The sequence below is a fragment of the Hylaeus anthracinus genome, unplaced genomic scaffold (genome assembly GCF_026225885.1).
Source record: "Hylaeus anthracinus isolate JK02 unplaced genomic scaffold, UHH_iyHylAnth1.0_haploid 0, whole genome shotgun sequence".
NCBI lineage: Eukaryota > Metazoa > Arthropoda > Insecta > Hymenoptera > Colletidae > Hylaeus > Hylaeus anthracinus.
In genome coordinates this window covers 22,717,938-22,736,402 of record NW_026533254.1, presented here as the reverse complement: position 1 = coordinate 22,736,402, position 18,465 = coordinate 22,717,938, and the positions used below count along the sequence as shown (strand labels likewise).

Genomic DNA, 18,465 nt, shown 5'->3' with positions numbered 1-18,465 from the left:
ATGGGATACTCTGGTGGTAGTGACAATTTTCTTGCGCCTATTCAGAAACATAGGTAGTTGGTGTAGAAGCTTCGTATTAATTTATTAACAACTTAACTCAAATGAGGATTAAGAATGGAGTACCTCCAAGTGAGCTACTTAAGATCATTACAAGTAATGCACGTATTCTTTTTATTTTCTAAGAAATGATCACCTATAGTTTACAGCTCCAACTGTTACTAATCATCGAGGAAGGCCCCTAGCCTGCACACATTTAACCTCCCTTTATCTTCTAACACGAACTGCAAACACCGAAAAAGTCCGAGCCAAGAAACTAGCTTGCTAATTCCAGAAACAAACAGTAAACTCCCCGCTGCAATGCACCCAAACTTCACGTAGATAGTGTCCATCGAATTTGCATCGTACGGCCAGCAAGACTCCGCGTAAGTGCAGTCCAGCGACCCCATACCTGCTCGCTAATTGATACACACCGTTTGTTCCACGAACGCAGCAAATGGTTATCGATCCGGTCTCGAGCGCTCACCCTTTCGATAGCCAACTCGATACAAAACGGTACCATCGATTCGGTATCGCTCGACTGCGACGTCTGTTCGACGAAGGCGATGGACGGAAGGAAAGAGGAGCCCCGTGTAACCGAGAGAATGGCCGTCGAAGAGTGGCATAAATTATTCATCCCGGTCGAGAGGAGCGAAAGGTTCGACCCGTGGCGTTTCGCGATCATTAAATTGGTCGAACGCCAGCGAGTACGGTTAAGTTCATCCGACATCAGTTACGTCATCCGCGAAGGCAATGCTTTGGCGAGGGGGTGGGCGGAGGTGGAGGGTGGCGAAGTAACCGAATTCTCGTTGACACGTGCATCGCCATACGTAGAGAACGCGAGGAACAAGCCAAATGGACCATCGGAAGCAAATAACTCGATTTGCTCGGTCTACGCGCACTTGACTGGCTCGAGAGCCCGGAGACGAGGGTGGCAAAGCAGGAGGGACGAGCGGAAGAGCGAGGAGGAGGGGTGGACGGAGGTTGAGAGAGCGGACGGCAGTCAGGGCGGAAGGAAGCAAGGAAGCAAGGAAGTTATCGAGGCGGTAGTGTCACCATAGTCATACAGAGGTGCCCAGTTGTCGAGCAAACTAGCGAGCCAGTCAGCCAAACAGCTCAGCCAGCCAACGGAGCCGGCCAACCAGCCAGCCAGTAAGCGAACCAGCGAGTTCTTGTTTTATTCAGTCGGGATCATAAATTACGAATTTAAACACACAATGAAAGACGCTTAACAAGAAGCTAACGCGAGATTGAGAGGCCCCGCCCGAAACACCTCTTCTTACGGGGGAACGACCCGCGCGGGCCAATCGGGGAGTGGGAACGCCCCGCGGCGTACGGCCGTCCCACCGTCCCCACGCCAATCCACAAGCTCCGCCGGCAGACGGTCGAACGGTGCGGACCTATCGGCGCCTAGCGGGATTCCCCGAGCCCCCAGGCGCGACCAGGCACGAGCACGACGAGAGTGAGTCGCTCACCGAGCGAACAGACTCGCCGCTCCCCGATGCACCCCAGTCGCACATCACTTGGCGAGCCGAGCCCTCATTAGTTCTCGCGTCTCAGCTCGCGCTTCGCCGACCCCTAGCCACGATCCCTCGGTTGTCCCATGATCGTCTCGAGTACACAGTGCGTCTTAAGGTTACCCCCATCGATCGACCAGTTCTTCGTCCAGCTCTGATTATTCTCGGAAGGGAATAACCGTCGTCCAGAAAGCATGGGCCGAGAGCATCAAACCTCGTGAATCCGCAGTGCCGCGGTTGTTAAAAGCTCCCTAAGCAGAGGACGTGGTCCCCGCAGGGGGTGTCCCCAAGGATGTGTCTCTGAGTACACAGTGCGTTCGTTAGCATCGTCCGTCGATCGCTTCGAAGGCTCCCTCTAGCCTAGTCTATCAGGAGATAGATTCTTCAAAAGAAACGGGAGTAACCGTCGTTCAGAAGGCATGGATCGGGAGGATAGTGCTCAAGAGTCGTGAACCCGCGGTGCCCTTGTCAAGCGGCCCCCCGAACCAGAGGATCGTGTCCCCCAAAAGGGGGTTTATGTGAGTGATGTCTCGTGTGAATCAGTGACCAAGTGCTTAGGATACTCGCCAGGGCCCCGACAGGCAACCGACGATAGGTCCCCGTTGCCACGGGGAGGAACTCTTTCAAGATTTTCCGCTCATTGCCGAACTATGCGTGGTGCGAGATGGTGTGTTCTCTGACCAACAATAACAACAACGGCAAGAGTTGCAACGACAGTGAGCCCTTGCAGCCGCGATCCAGCCCCGACGCGCAGCTAGGCGAGAACATGTCGCTGAGCGACGCTCACAGACGGAACAGCCACTTGGAGGGCGACAGGAGCTCGTCGGCGGGTTCATCGCTGGGCTCGTGCTCGCCGCCGCCGGCGTCTAGCCACTCGCCACCACCTGCCAGACCGCCGTGGTTGCACGACTTCCACGCGGCGGCGGCACCGCACGTTCTCCAGTTCCTCAACCTGAGCGCAGCTGGCGGCAGCATGCTGGCCAGCCAGCCCCTGGCCGCCCTGCACTCCATGGCGGAGAGGAGTCATCACCAACAGCATCAGCAGCACCAACAACACCAGCAGCAGCACCACCAACAACAGCAACAACAGCAGCAGGCGGGCATCCAGCTACCCAGGATCAGCGTGCCCTTGTCCACCATCACCCAGGGTCAGTCCTCGCCTACAGGGAGCGGGAAGCACAGTCCTGCTACCTCGATTACCTCTGTCGGGAGCAATCCCCACGGGATAGACTCGATACTCTCGCGACCGGCGGCCACGCATCCTCAGGCACCCGTCTCGGCGACACACGCCGCGCTCCAGCCGACGCCGCATCCTCAGCACATGACCACCCCTCGTTACGCCATGCACGCGGGATTCACTGCGTCCTCAGGTTTGTATTCAGGTTTCAAAGTGACTAACCAACTATTCCCTCCATGAGCCCTACACTATGAACTTCCAAGCTCGACAGTGGTTTCGGTAATATAGTGGGCTAGACGGTACTGAGCTTTGATACAGAGGACTAGGGGGTACTAGCCTCAAATATACAGAGGACTAGAGGGTACAAGGCTCAAATATACAGAGGACCAGATGGTACTAGGCTCAAAATATACAGAGGACTAGAGGGTACAAGGCTCAAATATACAGAGGACTAGATGGTACTAGGCTCAAAATATACAGAGGACTAGAGGGTACAAGGCTCAAATATACAGAGAAGTAGAGGATATTAGGCTCACATATAAGCTAACTGGCACTGGGATCAGGTACAGTCTTTAGGGGGCTAAAGGGTACTGGCCTCAAATACAGAGGACTAGAGGGTTGTAAGCTCACATAAAAGGGTTTATGGTACTGGGTTCAGGTACAGAGGACTAGAGGCATCTGGGCTCACCTGTCGAGGGCTACAGGTTATTAGGCTTTGACACATAGAACTAGAGGTTACTAGGCTCAGGTACAGAGGACTAGAAGGTACTAGACTCAGGTATAGTTGGTTAGAAGGTACTAAGCTCAAGTACAGGGGGGAGGGGGGCTAGAGAGTACTGGACTCGCTTATAAAGGTTTTGAAGGAACTGAGATTAAATACAGAAGGAACTGGACTCAGATACGGGTACTAGAAGGTACTAAGCTCAAGAATAGAGGGCTAGAGGGTACTAGGCTCAAATATACAAAGGACTAGAGCGTACTGGGCTCGCTTATAAGGGAGACCTCAATTCTTTCACTTGAAACTAAACTCGACTCCACTATAACTCTGTCTTCGTCAGTCCGCAACACTTTTTTGCAACAATTTAATTGCGAACGGTTGTCGGATTTATTCTGATTTATACAACCGTCGCGGTACATCAACGTTAATTTATTCAGAATTGGTTTCAATAAAATCAAAAGCGCCGCGTTCCAGATTTTGTAATTTAACCGGCGCGCGTGATTGATCGCTTCAACAATTGAGGAATAAAATAGGCGGAGTAATCTTGCGTTTGGCTCGAAAGTCAATCGATTCGATCGTCGATTCCTTTTTCCTTGTCTTTGCCGAATGATTCATGAAATCTAGGCAAGATGCGCGTGTTAGTCCAAGGAGTAAAGGATTTCATAGTTTGGGGGTAAGAATTGCTATCGAAGAACTTTCAGAATTTTAGAGGACTTTATTAATATTGCTTCAGAATAGCTTTATAAGGGTGTTGCCCGATTAAACTAAAAATTAATATAGCTCCGTTTGGGGACACCCTGTATAATTTTGCGAGTCGTTTTAATCGCGAAAACAGGCCAGTCAAGTGATACCAACAAACAAATATTGGAAATACTCATTGCACCAGAAACGTTCGCAACACATGTTCTAATTAAATAGTTCTTCCACGTGTTGAATATTGGTCGGTGTTATTCATGATAAACGCGGGTATTATTTTAAACAGTTATGGTCAGTAAATAACATTTTCATTAGTGGATCACCTGGTTTCAACGAGGATATCTATGTCTATATCATTTTGCATTACATTTCGTTTCTTGATCGACTAAGAGCAATGGAAGAAAGTTCAATTTCTTGTTTGAAATACGCGCCAAAACAAAAGGAACGCCGAGACGAGGAGCTTTCGGTGTCCGGTGATCGAAAACAGCGTAGACCCGAAGCTCGCTTAACCGAATTAGATAAACGCGTGGACCGAAGTTAGCGTATTCTAGGTTAACCACCTGACGACGTTGGCCAACTTGCTTCACTGGGTGGGGGGATTCCCCGATCCCCGTATAGAAGCATGGTCAGGGAATCAGAGATCGACCGTGGCCCACCCCATTGTCTTTCTGTAATTCGAGGCATCACGACTCGAACAAGTTCCGTTCGACGAAAAATCGAATGCAATCTTCTCTTCATCTTTCACGATGAAAATGTGATTGAAGGAAAATTCTTCCAATACGATGGCGGTCACCATCTCTATGATTTAGAACATGACTCCACGGAGTCTCAACAAGCACCCTCTGTTTTTCATTAATTTATATTATAGATATTTCTTTTCTTTATCTTAAATCCAGAACTTGTTTATTTATTATTTTATCGATATTATCCACAACGTGGTGAATAATAGCTAGCTCTCTGTTTTTGAGAAAGTAAGATTTAGTTGTTATTGGAAAGGTCAGTGTAATCGTTTAATTAATCAGAAGTATAGCGCACGATTTAAAAATATAGGGTGCACCGAATCGAAAGAGACTTCCGTCGCGTATCTTCGCAGTTTTGTTGTCGGAGCAACGCCATCTTGGGAATGTGAGAATCGAGGGCGAGCAGCGGCATTAAAGGGTTCATTCACGGACTTCCATGTCCATTATTAATGATATCGCGGGACATACGAGGGATTATAAATTTAAGTGTACAGCTATAGAGCCAGGGCATAGAAATACTAAATATATTTTACGAACGAGGGTGGCACGTGACTGGGGTTCATGAGTTCATGAATTAGACTGAGAACGATGTATACAAGGTCTGATTCCTGAGAACCCTCGAATCTGCGCATCTGTTCGTTTATTGGGAATTTTTCAAGACCTGCCCTCCGCATTCGGAACGCAGCGTGCTTGCCGTCGGCCGAGATTTTTGCACTCTCCGACGTCATGCTACCGCGCAAAACGTTATTTAACGGGTATCATTTTGACGATACAGTTTTCGACTTTTGGAGATTTCGTTAAGTCGATATTAAATAAATTATTCGATCTTGAATCTCATCGAAAATTCTGAAGCGAAATTGAATTTTATTTTTAGAATAGAAAGGAATCGTTGTCTTTGTTAAACGAACAAAATTTATCCCGAAATTTCGCTACCGATATATTAGCTTGTCCCGAAAGTTTCTTTCGCGAGTTGCACTCAATTATTTTATGTGGTCGTGTTTATATAAACCGACAATCTAATTTCATAGATATTCATGTTGTAACAGTAATGGAGCAAAATGAATCGTGCACAATTCAATAATGTAACATAAAACAAAATATTGTGCATGTATTACTTATTAATAAAGCGAAAGAAATTTTTGGGACAACCTAATACATATATATATATTTATTTATTATTTATTTATTAACACTAAACGTATGTACAAGCGCTTTACGTTTACCTATTCTTATCATCATAAGGGGCCATTTGACACCTTTTAAAATAAACATCGATTTTTAGAAAGAAGTTCTTAATTTATTGAAGAAAATACAATAATTCACAGCATAATTTCTGAAAGAAATAACCACGAATGTGCGATTTTGAAGTAAATTTTGAAAGGTATCATTTGACTCCGCTTGTTATTACGTTTAGTGTTAATGCCATCCAGATCTTCCCATCAAGTTCCAGTCAGGAACGTAGCAATTAATGTCGCCTGAAACCTATTAAAAATTCCTAGTCACAGGGTATATCTTCTAACGACTCTTTTAACGCGAGAAGCTTGGAGAGACGTCAAACCATAAAAGCGTTAGATCGTTACTCAGGCACGTTAGCCGCGGAGCGGTGTGCAAAATGATATACAACACGGAATTGTAGTTGAGCAACACTGTAGGCACTATAAAATTGTTTTCCTTCCAATAAAAGGAGGAATCTTCGGCGTGGCACCCGTAAAAGCCACCGAGGGGTCCCGAAAGAATCTTTCGCGATTTATATCCGGCTGCTGTGCTACTTTTGTCCGTGGCGGACGTTCAAATATCTGCAGGAATCGTTGTCATAATTCGCGATAATGGCGCCGGCTATAGTTTAAAAAGAGCGCGTTCCTCTCTCGTAGATTGTTTAAGATCCCTCGTTTCTTCTTCGTGCTCTCCTCCGGCGCTAGGTCGACCGCTTCATTCTACCAAATGAACTCGAAAGAAACAAATAAAAGTGGCGCTATACAAACAAAAATATTATTAAATTAAATTACAGTAAAATATAATAAAAAAACGGAGGCTATTGAAACCTATTCTCAATTTCAGTATCCATCTTAATTTTTACTCGCACTTCTGGGTTACCCTCTAGCGACAGAACCATAAGTTTAAAAATAAAATACTTATTTTGTTGAATGAAAAATGTGGATCCACGGGTTGTAAGCGTGGAATTGGCCGAATCACCGTCGATCGTGAACCCTACCAACATAGCGGGGAATCTTTATGAAGTGCTTATGCCCTAACCAAGGTCTAACCGAGAACCTGGCCCAGAAACGTGCGCGTAATGACTCGAAATCGGGTGCTTCAGATTCTGGCCAAGCTCGTGGAGTATTCACGAATATCCGCGTGTGTATACACTACATACCGAACAGTCTGGCCGAATATCCGCTTTTATGCGTTCTTAGCACACCGATGACGCAAGACAGGAATCCCCGATGCCCCTAAATCCACACACGTGCGCCATGCTAGCGAGCATCTTTCGTCCAACCAATCTACACCTCGAAAGATGTGCTTACAAAGTGAGTTCAACAACTGATTATCGATTGACTGAATTTAAAATACAATACTAATAAATATATATATATATATATTTTGTTACGTAATTGTTACACCAAGCGTGCGTGACGTCAATATGCCATGCAGCCATCCCTTTAATTTGTGTCCTGATAGATTTCTATATATAACAGTGTTTGCTTGCCAACAACAGCGGGAAACGGTTTAAGATAATCGCCACCTGCCGGTGTTTGTCGGATGGTTTATGGGCTACCATGATTCCAGCAAAGTTTGTTAGTCGTAGTCCGGATCTCGATAGAATTTTGATACTGTTTTGATAGGGCTGCTCTAAGCTGCATGAGACACTAATATTTCGTAATTCGTAGCGAAAATGTTGGGTTAGATCAGGGATTAAATCCTCGTATCGAATCCACCTTGATCCTCGTGGACTTGGATAAATTTCAACCAATTGACCATGACGGACCAATACGACTGAGGGATTCGTTTTTATCATAAACACACGTACAAAATTTCCGAATTGAACGCAGACCTAATCTACGATAGCAACAAACCGTTCCCAGATTCTAATTGAACCCTGGATTATCGACCATTGGCCATGCTCGCCAAAAGCGAAACACAGCGTTCTATTTGCGAACGAATCCCTTTAGGAAAGCAGATGCAGCTACGTGGGGACCAGGAAGAGGCTGAATGAACCGCACGGATGCGTATCGAACCTGCGCGTTCCGTATTGCGCGACATGCATTGCTCGCCCATTTCACTCTGGTGGGCGGGATGCATGTTTATACGGCGTGCATACTCGAAACAGCTTATATCGAGACAGAGGGGAAAGTTATTAGAACCAGAAAAATATGTTCGTTAAGATAGGTACACTTTAGCGATGGGAGGGGTTAAAAGGGATAACACGTTGCCAGTAGGGGCGGGGGCAGAGGCAAAACTACTTAGCTTCCTCTGGCTACCCCTTTAAATTTCCATAACTATGCTTTCATCCTAATGATTCATTCTAATCCACCCATACAAGTATCATGGACACTATTAGCGATATCAACAAAGTTTAATAAAATAATGTTCACTTTATTCAGAGTTGTTCAACAGCGACTATGTTTCTATTGCTTGCTCAAGCGAGAGTGAGGTCATTGGGCCATTATATTAGGGGGACCAGAAAGTAATGTCGTTTCTGCGAATACAAATACTTGTTTATTATTTACCATCTCACCGTGTACCAATCAATTTTTACCGATCAGGTATTGAAAATTTGCACACTAGATTGCAGAAGGTTCTTGATAACGAGGACAATTATATAATTGATTAAAAATAAAAACATATTATAAATTTATTTGTTTGAATTTAATGTAAAAGAAACGACATTACTTTCTGGTCCCCCTAATACTTGGCCCTGTGGGAACCTCACTCTCGCTTAAGCTATACTATCGATTACTGGTGTTTAGAGTATACGTTGGTTTTATTTTCTGTATTAGAGGCCATTCTGTAAATGTTAGGTCTAAATTTCTAAATTTTGCCAAACAGGATAAAGGTATTATTATTTATTAGGATGATACCAATGGTGGGATTCCAGGCCAAGATTCCAAGCATTTCAGGAAGGGGGCATACTTGAGAAGACTGATCATTCGTTAGAAGTGTCAGTGTTATTCATGCCACTGGTTCAACATTCCCTAATAATTTAGGGTTGTGTTCCTTTGTACACCATCGTAGGGAATTAATAGCAGCTCGCTTATCACAGGCATAGTCAAACCAGCTTACGAATCTGAAGGATACTAATTCCAGATTGCCCTCTCATTTCGTTCCGAAGGATACTAATTTCGTTAGTTTCGTCTGCCTCGAAACGATACTCGTTTCAAATTGGCAACATTTTCACTGGCACCTATTTTTCATATTAATTATTATCCTGTTTCCTTAACTGGACCACGAAATTTGCAAAATAACTATTGTTTATAAAATTTAACGCATGAGCCAAAAGGCTGCTGACTCGAGCCATTTGCCTTCGTCGATTGATCGTCAGGTGTCGCTGGTTTTCCATTCCCAGCGTCAGAAAACCGTTTCTAGAGGGCGCTGTAAAAATCACTGCTGGAAGTTCAATTAAATTTCGGGGATTCTTCGAGAAGAGCGAGGGTGTGGGGGAGGAGTGGTAACTGACGGGTTACGACTCCGATTCTTCCGACGGCCGAAAGCGTAGTGATGGATCTCGAATATTTTTGTTGATGAGCATGCAGCTTCACTCGTTTATGATCCCATAAATTTTATTTGATTCCAACGTAGCGGACAAAAGGAGTAACGATCGAACGATCGTATCGCGCGCGTTTTCATCCTCGTCTTCGCTCGATCCGAGCGGTGCGCGGTCGAACACTAAAAACCAGGGAATAACCTTTTATTGTGCGGTGGACAAGTAGACGGGAAGAGGAGCTCTCGCGTTCCCATCGCGTTGCAACGGCAACTAACAACAATAGGTGGATTTTATGAACCCGTTATAAACCTGCGCGATGGGTTTCAGGTGAATCCCCTCTGGTTAGGCGATTTGTAAAGTGTCTAATTGGTTTACAGTGTTACCAATGCTTCTTTTCGAAAGTAGCAGTTTTCTTCAAAATGAGAGAGAAAATAGTTTCTTTCGAATCTTGGACCGATATTTGGAGTCTCGTGTCTGTTCGGAGCGATACGAAGTTTAATATTCAAGGTCATAATAGTAACGATAGGTCGGCGAACGTTAGGCAGTTTTTGCGTGACTCGGAATTTCAGCCATGATTGGACCGTTCGTGGCCACACGCGTCGCGTTGCGGTTTTCCTGCTGGCGATACACAATCTCTCTAGCTCTACAGTAAACTATAGGATACCAATAACGTTATCTTCTTAAATTTTCGAGCTCGATCGAGTTAAGATCAGTACCATAGAGTTGCATGAATTTACATACAGCCTAAAATCGCTCAGAAACTGAAATTACCCCCAAAATGTATATTTAAAATGACTGTGCAACAATCATTGGTAAAACAAATAAAATTGCCAGTCTAACTTTACCTATGAACACCATTCCCAGGGTGGCTCCGAAATAAGTAAACATTGTAGCGTCAGAAAAAGAGAAACAAGTATAGTCTAGCACGTGAGAGAGAAAGAGAGAGAGAGATAGTTGGCAGGAGATACAAAGAGTAAACAGAGGATGAAAATATATAGGCGTGGACATCTATATACACGCATATATTCACGTTATGTTTGCTTTGAATGCAGGTATCGGACAATTTCAACAAAGAACGGAGCCACGGCATCCCGCTGTCTATTGGCCGGGCCTTCAGGGATTAGTCAGTGATCCTCTGGCATGGCGGGCAAGACTGCACACACGTGAGTATCCTATTCGATGGACGCATATATCTCCTGTTTCGATAGATGAAATTGCTAAGTATCGTCCAGGTCTCTTTCATACCCCGAACCTCAAGATTTTGGGATTAGGTAATCGCAAATGTGAGGCAAATATAGGGATTTTACGTGTAGAGTTTTACTATCAAAGGCACAGCTTGCATCGCACTTGTGTCAATCAACGAACTTCGTACTTAAGAGGAATGTTAAAATGGCGAGTGGGGTATGTGGTTGTGGCAAGAGTTAGGTTAGGAATAATTCAACTCGTCATAAGGATTTCAGCTGTGCAGACACTCGTGCACGGTGATCCAATTCGGATTCAACAAAAAGGAGCTTGAAGTCAAAAAGATTGGATTGAAAACACCGAGGGGGGATTCCCAGATACTTTCCAGCCTAGGGATATTTCTTTTCCCCTGATAGACAGCTGCTCGTGTTTGCCCTCGCGACAAGGAAATCCAGCGATCGGAGCGAAAAAACACGTGCCACTGAACCGCTAAATGCTATTCTAGATATCATTCAAAACAACAGGCGAGTCGTGAGCCGCACAAAAAAAAACTGTCATCCGTTGGAGGATCTAGGAAAACAAGAAAAAAGACGAGGAACTCGAAAGGGCTGTCATCGTTTTTTACCAAACGATAACAGTGGTATTTTTCCATGCGTTACTTCTTAAAGTCATCAGTCAACCCGGCCAGTTCCATATACAAAATTCTCCACCCTCGATAACCGTTTCCAAGTATACCAACTATACCCACCTACGACAGGTGTTAACGTCATCCAAGCGGGCCACCGAAACAAAATACACCCGCGGTCCCAAGCTATGCAAAATCCAGCAGGAAACACGAAGGCGCGCACCCACTCCAGCGACGGGTCACTTCGGAAACCGCTTTTTCCGCAGAGGGAAGTTCGCGTCGAAGCGTCGCGTCGCTTACATAACTCGTACCCCAGCGATTTGTAAAAGCGATTAAGGGCGCCGCAAAAAAAATCACAAACAAAGTGAAAGAACACGTGACGGCGGAGAAGAGAGCATCCCCTTTCGGGAGCATACATCAGCGCCGGCGGTGGCACATGTGCCGAGCACGCACACGTACCACCAGAAGCCGGAGGAACGAAGACAGAACCTGGAAGGCGGCGGAACGGACGAAGAGGGTGGTTGGCGGTCGGAGGGTGGTCGAAGAGAGAAGCCAAGAAGGGTGACGAGATAGGATACTAGGATGTAAGTACGTAGGATCGGCGTGGAAGGGCGTGGACGAGCGAGCGTGTGTTGTTTCAGCGTCGCCGGGTACGAATGTCACTGCGGGACGAATAAGAGGGTAGCGGTGGTCCGCTGCGGCGTTGGATACGGAATATCATATTCAATATCAACCCTCGTATCCCGGCGAGGCCTCCTGCTGCCGCAGCCTCCATCCCCCAGCTTTCCACACTCACGTGAATAACTCTGGCAATATTTTAACTGTGGCACCACGGTGTATTCCTGGCTTGCCCGCTTTTGTTCCTATGGGCCACCCACTTGCCCATCCCCGAACCCCTTTCCCCGTGACCCGACTTACAGCCACAGCGCACCGCTATCCGTGGCCCCAATGTACGCTTTATATTCCGTACTGTAACGTTTGATCGGCTGCACGAGCCTCGCGAGGCAACGTCGAACGACCGTCGCGGGACCGAGCGTTTCCTCTTGCCCTATCAGCGATAAACGTGATCGGTTTCACCTTTCCGTTGAATACCCAAGCTTGACTCAACGGAGCAGGTCCACTCGACTGCTCCTTTACGGATTGTTAGCCGAGGGGATATTTATGGCTGTTGGAGGCGACCTTACTTTCGCTGGAGAGTCGCGTGCGATTGCCTCGCTACGCGGTAACATACTGCTTCCGGGTTATTAAGCGGCATTAGACGGCGTGCACTGGGTCGATAGAGGGTGTGTTGTGATGCGAGCCGGCGAGGAGGCTGGATCCAGCAGCCTCAACGAACGCGACCAGGAGGATTAGCCGAGGCGATGGATACGCTGGTGATTAGATGGAGGCCAGGTTCTTGTTTAAGAGGGCTATGGCGTGAATGTGGATCGAGGTATCGAGGGATTTGGCGAGATTGTTGACACCGGAAAATAGCTTCTGTGGAGGTGACGTAATGAGGAGGTTGGTACGCGGTGTTCTTTAAGGTGATCAGCAATTTGGATAGAGCTACTGGAGCGTTTGTTAAACATCCAGAGAAGAAGGAAGGTAATGGGGATGTCGATAGACAGTGTACAGGTGCTTCGAGAGCAAGCAACGATTTGGATGGGACCACAGGACATTGTAAACATCCAGGAAATGAAGAGACTACTTCGGAGACTATAGACCTCATAGTCACGTGGGATAGGGACAGTGAAGCCTACATCAAGCACCTTGAAAACAGGCCCCCAGTTAAATGAACATAAATCCAAAGATCTCTTTCGGTTGATTAAGGATCCTGTAACAGTCTATGCCCTGAGGAAACATTCTATAAAATTTGAGCGGGTAATTAAGAAGGGTGCAGAGAGAGAAGCTGCGTGGACGAGCAGCACGCGGTCAGACGCGTTATAAGCGGCACATGGGGGATGGGCTGCGAGGGGAAGGGGAGAGGAGGCGTGGGGTCGTCACAACAGTATGGGTTGTGGGACTTTAATTTAATAAAGCAATTTGTAACGGAATACGGAACGAGGCAATAATGGCCAGTCGGCGGGGAGGGTTCTAATGAGCTGCTTACCGCACTCCACCCTCTGCTTCGATGGAGGTACACGTTTCACGGGGTATCCCCTATTCATCTACTTGGAAACTGCGTAAACTCGCGCAACTTTCCTACGTAATTCGATAACTCCGCTTTTTGCGGGAATTTATGCACGTCAGTGTTACGACTTCGGTTCCGTCACCTCCGGGAAAGATTGATGTCTCACTGAGACCTCTACGGGGTGTTGGATAAATCTTAGCGCAAACGACAGGACGGTTGTTATGAAAAATAATAATAACGATACATTTCTGCTGACGGATTGCAGTGTCTTCCCCGGATAACTGATCAAACATAAAACAACAGTAAATAAATTTTTGAATCCTAGGCTGAGATACCCTAGAACGAGGTACAGTAATCGTGGCGGATACGATGTTCAGTAATGCGGGTTGAAATTCGATCAGTTATCCGGGGAAGGCGTGGCATCTTTCATCCCCAAGCTCAGTTACAACGAGAATGAGTGAGACATTCAAACTATGACGAAGATAACTCCTGTTCGATTAGCATTGTTCATCTTGTACATTGTTGATTGTACGTTTCCTCGCGAGGAGAGATTCCAGAATAATTTTCTTACAATTTTCCCCACTGTCGGTTGGTTTTACGAGCTGAATGGATGCGGCATGGTAATCGCGACGGGTTTTTCGCAGTACATCGCTCGTGAACATCTTCGCGCCGCGATAATGCCACCCCAATTTCACCCCTCTGTCACGTGCCATTCCATTCGGCGATGGTATCAGCTTCCCCTGCCCAGCCATGTTGAACACGGGATCAACAGTCAGCAAGGATAACGATAACAAAGTCCGCCTATTTGCGGAACGCTAAACTCACGTGGCCGGCACGTGCCGGGCGACGTCGAGACGACGTGATTGCGGTCTATCGCGCAAGTGTTTAACCCTTGAACGCGTGATTCCGTCAAATTAAACTGCGATCTCCCCTCGGTGAACCCGGGAGCCACCGAGAACAATCGATGAATCGTTTTAATGCTCCACGAAGCACGACTCATTCGAACATCAAATTTGAGCCCTTTGAGAGCAAAGCTTGATACTTGTACATAAGGAGAACAAAATGGCGATACTTTGAACGTAATGGTGAAATTCGGTACTTTCTTTTTGGGACACCCAGTACATCGAGGAAGTAAAGAATGATCGATAACTCGGTTAGCAGTGGTTCTATCGAAAATTTGTATAGAACAAAAATGTTCCGAAATGTAATTTACCACCACTTTTGTTCTACATGTTTTTATCGTGGATGCAACGATAAGCGAGTTATAGCTAATTTTATGGTCGGTGATCCGCGCAACTCTCCACTCTAAGTTTCATCGTACCACAGACGAACAACTGAACGGAGTTTTAGTATGTTTATGAACGAATTACTTGCTGGATAGGTTAGAGATGTCGAAAATTGAGTTACTGGGCTATTTAACGAACAGTTAGTTAATGAAGCGAGTTGTCGATAGAGTCCAGCATTCGACATTGTACCGTCGCCACAAAAGGTAGCAATCGATCGGTTACCGTCGGCCAGTTGCACGGTTTTTAATAGGCGTGCCGTACACAACATTTTTGGCGTGTAACGAGATGTTAATTTATGACGTAATTATCGATAGGGTATGTAAATCGTTGGAACGAGTGCGCTCACGAGGGCAAGAAGAATGAACGCAAAATTAATGAAGATTAATTGCTCCGGGCGGTAGGGCTATCTCCGCAAACTGTGCCTCTGATTATTGAATAAGTTTGACGATCGCGATGATAATGCTGTTAAATGTGAACTAACGCGTGTTGCATTTGCGAATGTGGGGGACTTGTATTTGTTAATGAAAACAAATTTTTAATCGGTATATTATTAAATTAAAAAGAAATCAGGTTCAAGTTAAATGTCATTGGTGTTATTTTCGAACAGAACAAAAAATTGAAGGCCGCGAACACCGGATGCGCGTGTCGACTTTTTTCCGTCGTACTCGTTCTAAGCGATTCGTTCGCGACGGATAAATGGAAATAACGGTCGAAATAATATTATTAAAGTGACGAGAGTATCCCTGGAAAATATCGATGTTACAGTGTCGCAACAGCTGGGTTGTCAGCAAACGATGACAGGCACCGGCGGGGCTGGGGAGCACGAGGGTGGCAAGAAGAAGCACACAAGGCCAACGTTCAGCGGCCAGCAAATCTTCGCCCTCGAGAAAACGTTCGAGCAAACGAAATACCTTGCGGGACCCGAGCGCGCTAAATTGGCGTACGCCCTCGGCATGTCGGAATCGCAAGTCAAGGTAAGATTCACTTTCTGTGCCTCTACGAACGAATTTTCCCCCACTAACCACCGATTACGGCAAATCCTCGTTAAAAGTCCACGTCTGACCTCGATAAAAGGTTCGCAGACATTAATAGTCGAAATTGTTCGGTATACTTCGTGAAAGTTGTATCAATGCCTTGTACATGGTTTCCTGACGAGTCGAAACACGACATTTTGAACTATTTTTTAATTTGCCTAATCGAATGTTTTTAGAAATGATAGTAGTATGACGTTGAATTGAATATGGTCGGAATTGGGCCGTGTTTGGGCTCATTTTCTTCAGGGAAGCCTCGCCAATCCATCGATTCTACTTTCGTAAAGATATACGGACAATAAAAGGCAGTACTTTGCATTAATTGTCGCGCTCCATATTGCATAAAAATTGAAGTAATATTTCAAACAGAGGATTAATTTATAGAGTCGAGATGCAAGAAACAGAGGCGGCAAAATTGGTCGGCGCGATATTAGATGACGATATCGCGTTTAATAAACTTTATGCTAATCTTCCATAAAAACGTCGCGATGATTTAAGCGGCCCAGCTAATTATGAGTAACAGATGTAGATAGGTTAATAAAAATTCATAACAGTTAAGCGTTCGCTGCTCCGATATTAATCCATGAATGATGGAACGACGAAACTGCGATAAAAAGTGAAATCAACTTAACTGCCTGTTTTTAATCTTCGCCATTATTTAATATTTCCTTGTCGGCTTAATTATTTGAGCCTGGATTATAACCTCGGAAAAATATTTGATCCCGCGACCGTGAGAGGACGCGTTCAATCTCGCGATAGCGTCAGGTTTCTCGCTGACATGTTCGGATATAGTCTCTTTGAACTATAGACATGCGATTCGGCCCATTTTTTTTAACACCCTCTATCGTCACGAACGAGTTTCAAACCCTCCCACCTAGACCTAACCTAAAATTTTCCCTTCCCAGTAGCCGACGTCTCGTTTCACCATCGAAGCCAGCCATTACACCTAACAAACAGCACACAGGCTAACCAAAAAATCCCAGGACAAACGCGAGCTGCGAAAAAAGCTTGTCATCGAAGCGGCAGCTTTCGCTAAGGGTGGGCTGCTCTATCCCCGCGGGCCAAAGCTTCGGTCGGGGGAGGGGAGTGGTTCCCGGTGAAAAGGGCGTAATTTTAAAACGCATTTGTTCGGGGGCGGCTTACTCCATCAACGCCGGGAGCAAGCTTCTAACGAGGCAGCTTGTAAAAAGTTCGAAGGATAAAAAAAGGTGACAAAACAGCCGGAGACGTGTCAAGCTTTGCGGCACCTGCGTCATTCCGGGGGTCTCTGTCTCCCCCGCTTCTCGCTCCTCGAGCGTCTGCAACGAAATAGGACGAAGAGAGAGGCCGGAGCCGTAGGTGACGACACTCGAGCGTCACAGTGGCACTCCAGGTGTCCTCTTTCACCGTCCTCTTCCCTCTACTTCAATCTTCCCCTTTTTTCATCCGTGTCTCTGTCTATCCGCCTTACTGCTCTCCATCTTTTCCGCTCTGGACCACCCCTCCTCAGCCTCCCTTCCACTGGGTAACCTCTCGAAATCCCCTATAGCCTTCTTTGCTCCTCTAACGAAGTAGGACAAGGATGAGGAACCTGCAACTTTGCCACTTTTGTAATATCGTCGTTGTTTTTAAGAGTTGCATTAGACTAGTGGGACAGTATGACCTAGAATGTCCTCGTGCAGTCTGTCAGGTCTCTAGAACTCGTTATTCGTGACTCCTTGTAGCTCTGAAGCTCGTGTCTATGATTTTTGGATCTAGGAGGTGTAAGCGTGGATGCTGCAGCATACGATACGGCCATCCTCTATAGGTGTCTAGAAGTTCTGTGCTTGGTTAGACACAATTGCTTTTCCTGTCCAGGCCTTCCCGAGGGAATCCCCGCGAAAATCAATTTATATTTGCCCACGTGGCTCTTCATAATTTTTCCGAAATCGACAGTGCCCCGAGTGTTCTGCTTCACGAGTGAATCTGTGAGGTGACGTGCGGTCCTCCGCCGCCTGGAACGGAAGGAACGCGGGAGGGCAGACCCGTAGGTGACGACGTTGAGTGTGACACTCCGTGCGTCCTCTATCTCCATTCTTCCTCCTGCCCCGCGTCGCCCTCTTTTTTCATCCATGTTCCTGTCTATCCGCCTATTGCTCTCCATCTTTTCCGCTCTGGTCCATCCCCCCTCCGCGGCCTCGTCCCCCTTTCGCGCTCCCTACCCTTTCGAAAACCCCTATTACCTATCTCCCATATCCTCCCGCCGTGGAGAGGCTGCCACCTCCTCCGGGCTCCACTTTTACTCCCGCCTCTCGCAGCTACATCTGTAGTACTTCTGCTCGAGCCGCGGCTCCGAACTCACCGAAGCCTCCTCCGCTCGTGTCCCGTTCCTCCCCGGTTCGCCATCTTCGACCCTCGCAGCCAGCTTCCCATTTCGAAGCCTCAACCCCTGCCGCAGGCGTCCTCTCCGTGTCTATCTCTCTCTTTTTCTCTCTCCCTCTCGCGGCGTCGATGTAGCGCTGTCATTGGCTCGTTCTACGCCGCCATATTTACATTTTTATTGAAAGCTACAAGTCTGTGTCGGTGAGTGATGGCAAGGGGATGAGCAGAGCGCCCCCTCTGAGGGTTGAACGGGATATCGGGGTGGACATGGCGGGAGAAAGAGACAGCTAGGTGAAGCACCCGGG

General features: G+C 46.6%; 1 protein-coding gene across 1 annotated transcript; it reads left to right on the top strand.

Annotated features, from left to right (window-relative positions):
• The first annotated feature begins 1,583 nt into the window (after window positions 1-1,583).
• Window positions 1,584-16,027, top strand: LOC128894447 (homeobox protein Nkx-6.1-like). The gene is made up of 4 exons (XM_054156175.1): window positions 1,584-2,923; window positions 10,639-10,749; window positions 15,555-15,894; window positions 16,000-16,027. Exons 1-4 carry the CDS (start codon window positions 2,218-2,220, stop codon window positions 16,025-16,027), a joined length of 1,185 nt encoding a protein of 394 aa, XP_054012150.1. The 5' UTR covers window positions 1,584-2,217.
• Window positions 16,028-18,465: the final 2,438 nt, after the last annotated feature.

Coding starts and splice junctions, on each gene's coding strand:
- LOC128894447 (XM_054156175.1), top strand. CDS start 2,218: ATGGTGTGTTCTCTGACCAACAATAACAACAACGGCAAGAGTTGCAAC. Junction 2,924..10,638: donor GGGATTCACTGCGTCCTCAG/GTTTGTATTCAG, acceptor CTTTGAATGCAG/GTATCGGACAATTTCAACAA. Junction 10,750..15,554: donor GCGGGCAAGACTGCACACAC/GTGAGTATCCTA, acceptor TCGATGTTACAG/TGTCGCAACAGCTGGGTTGT.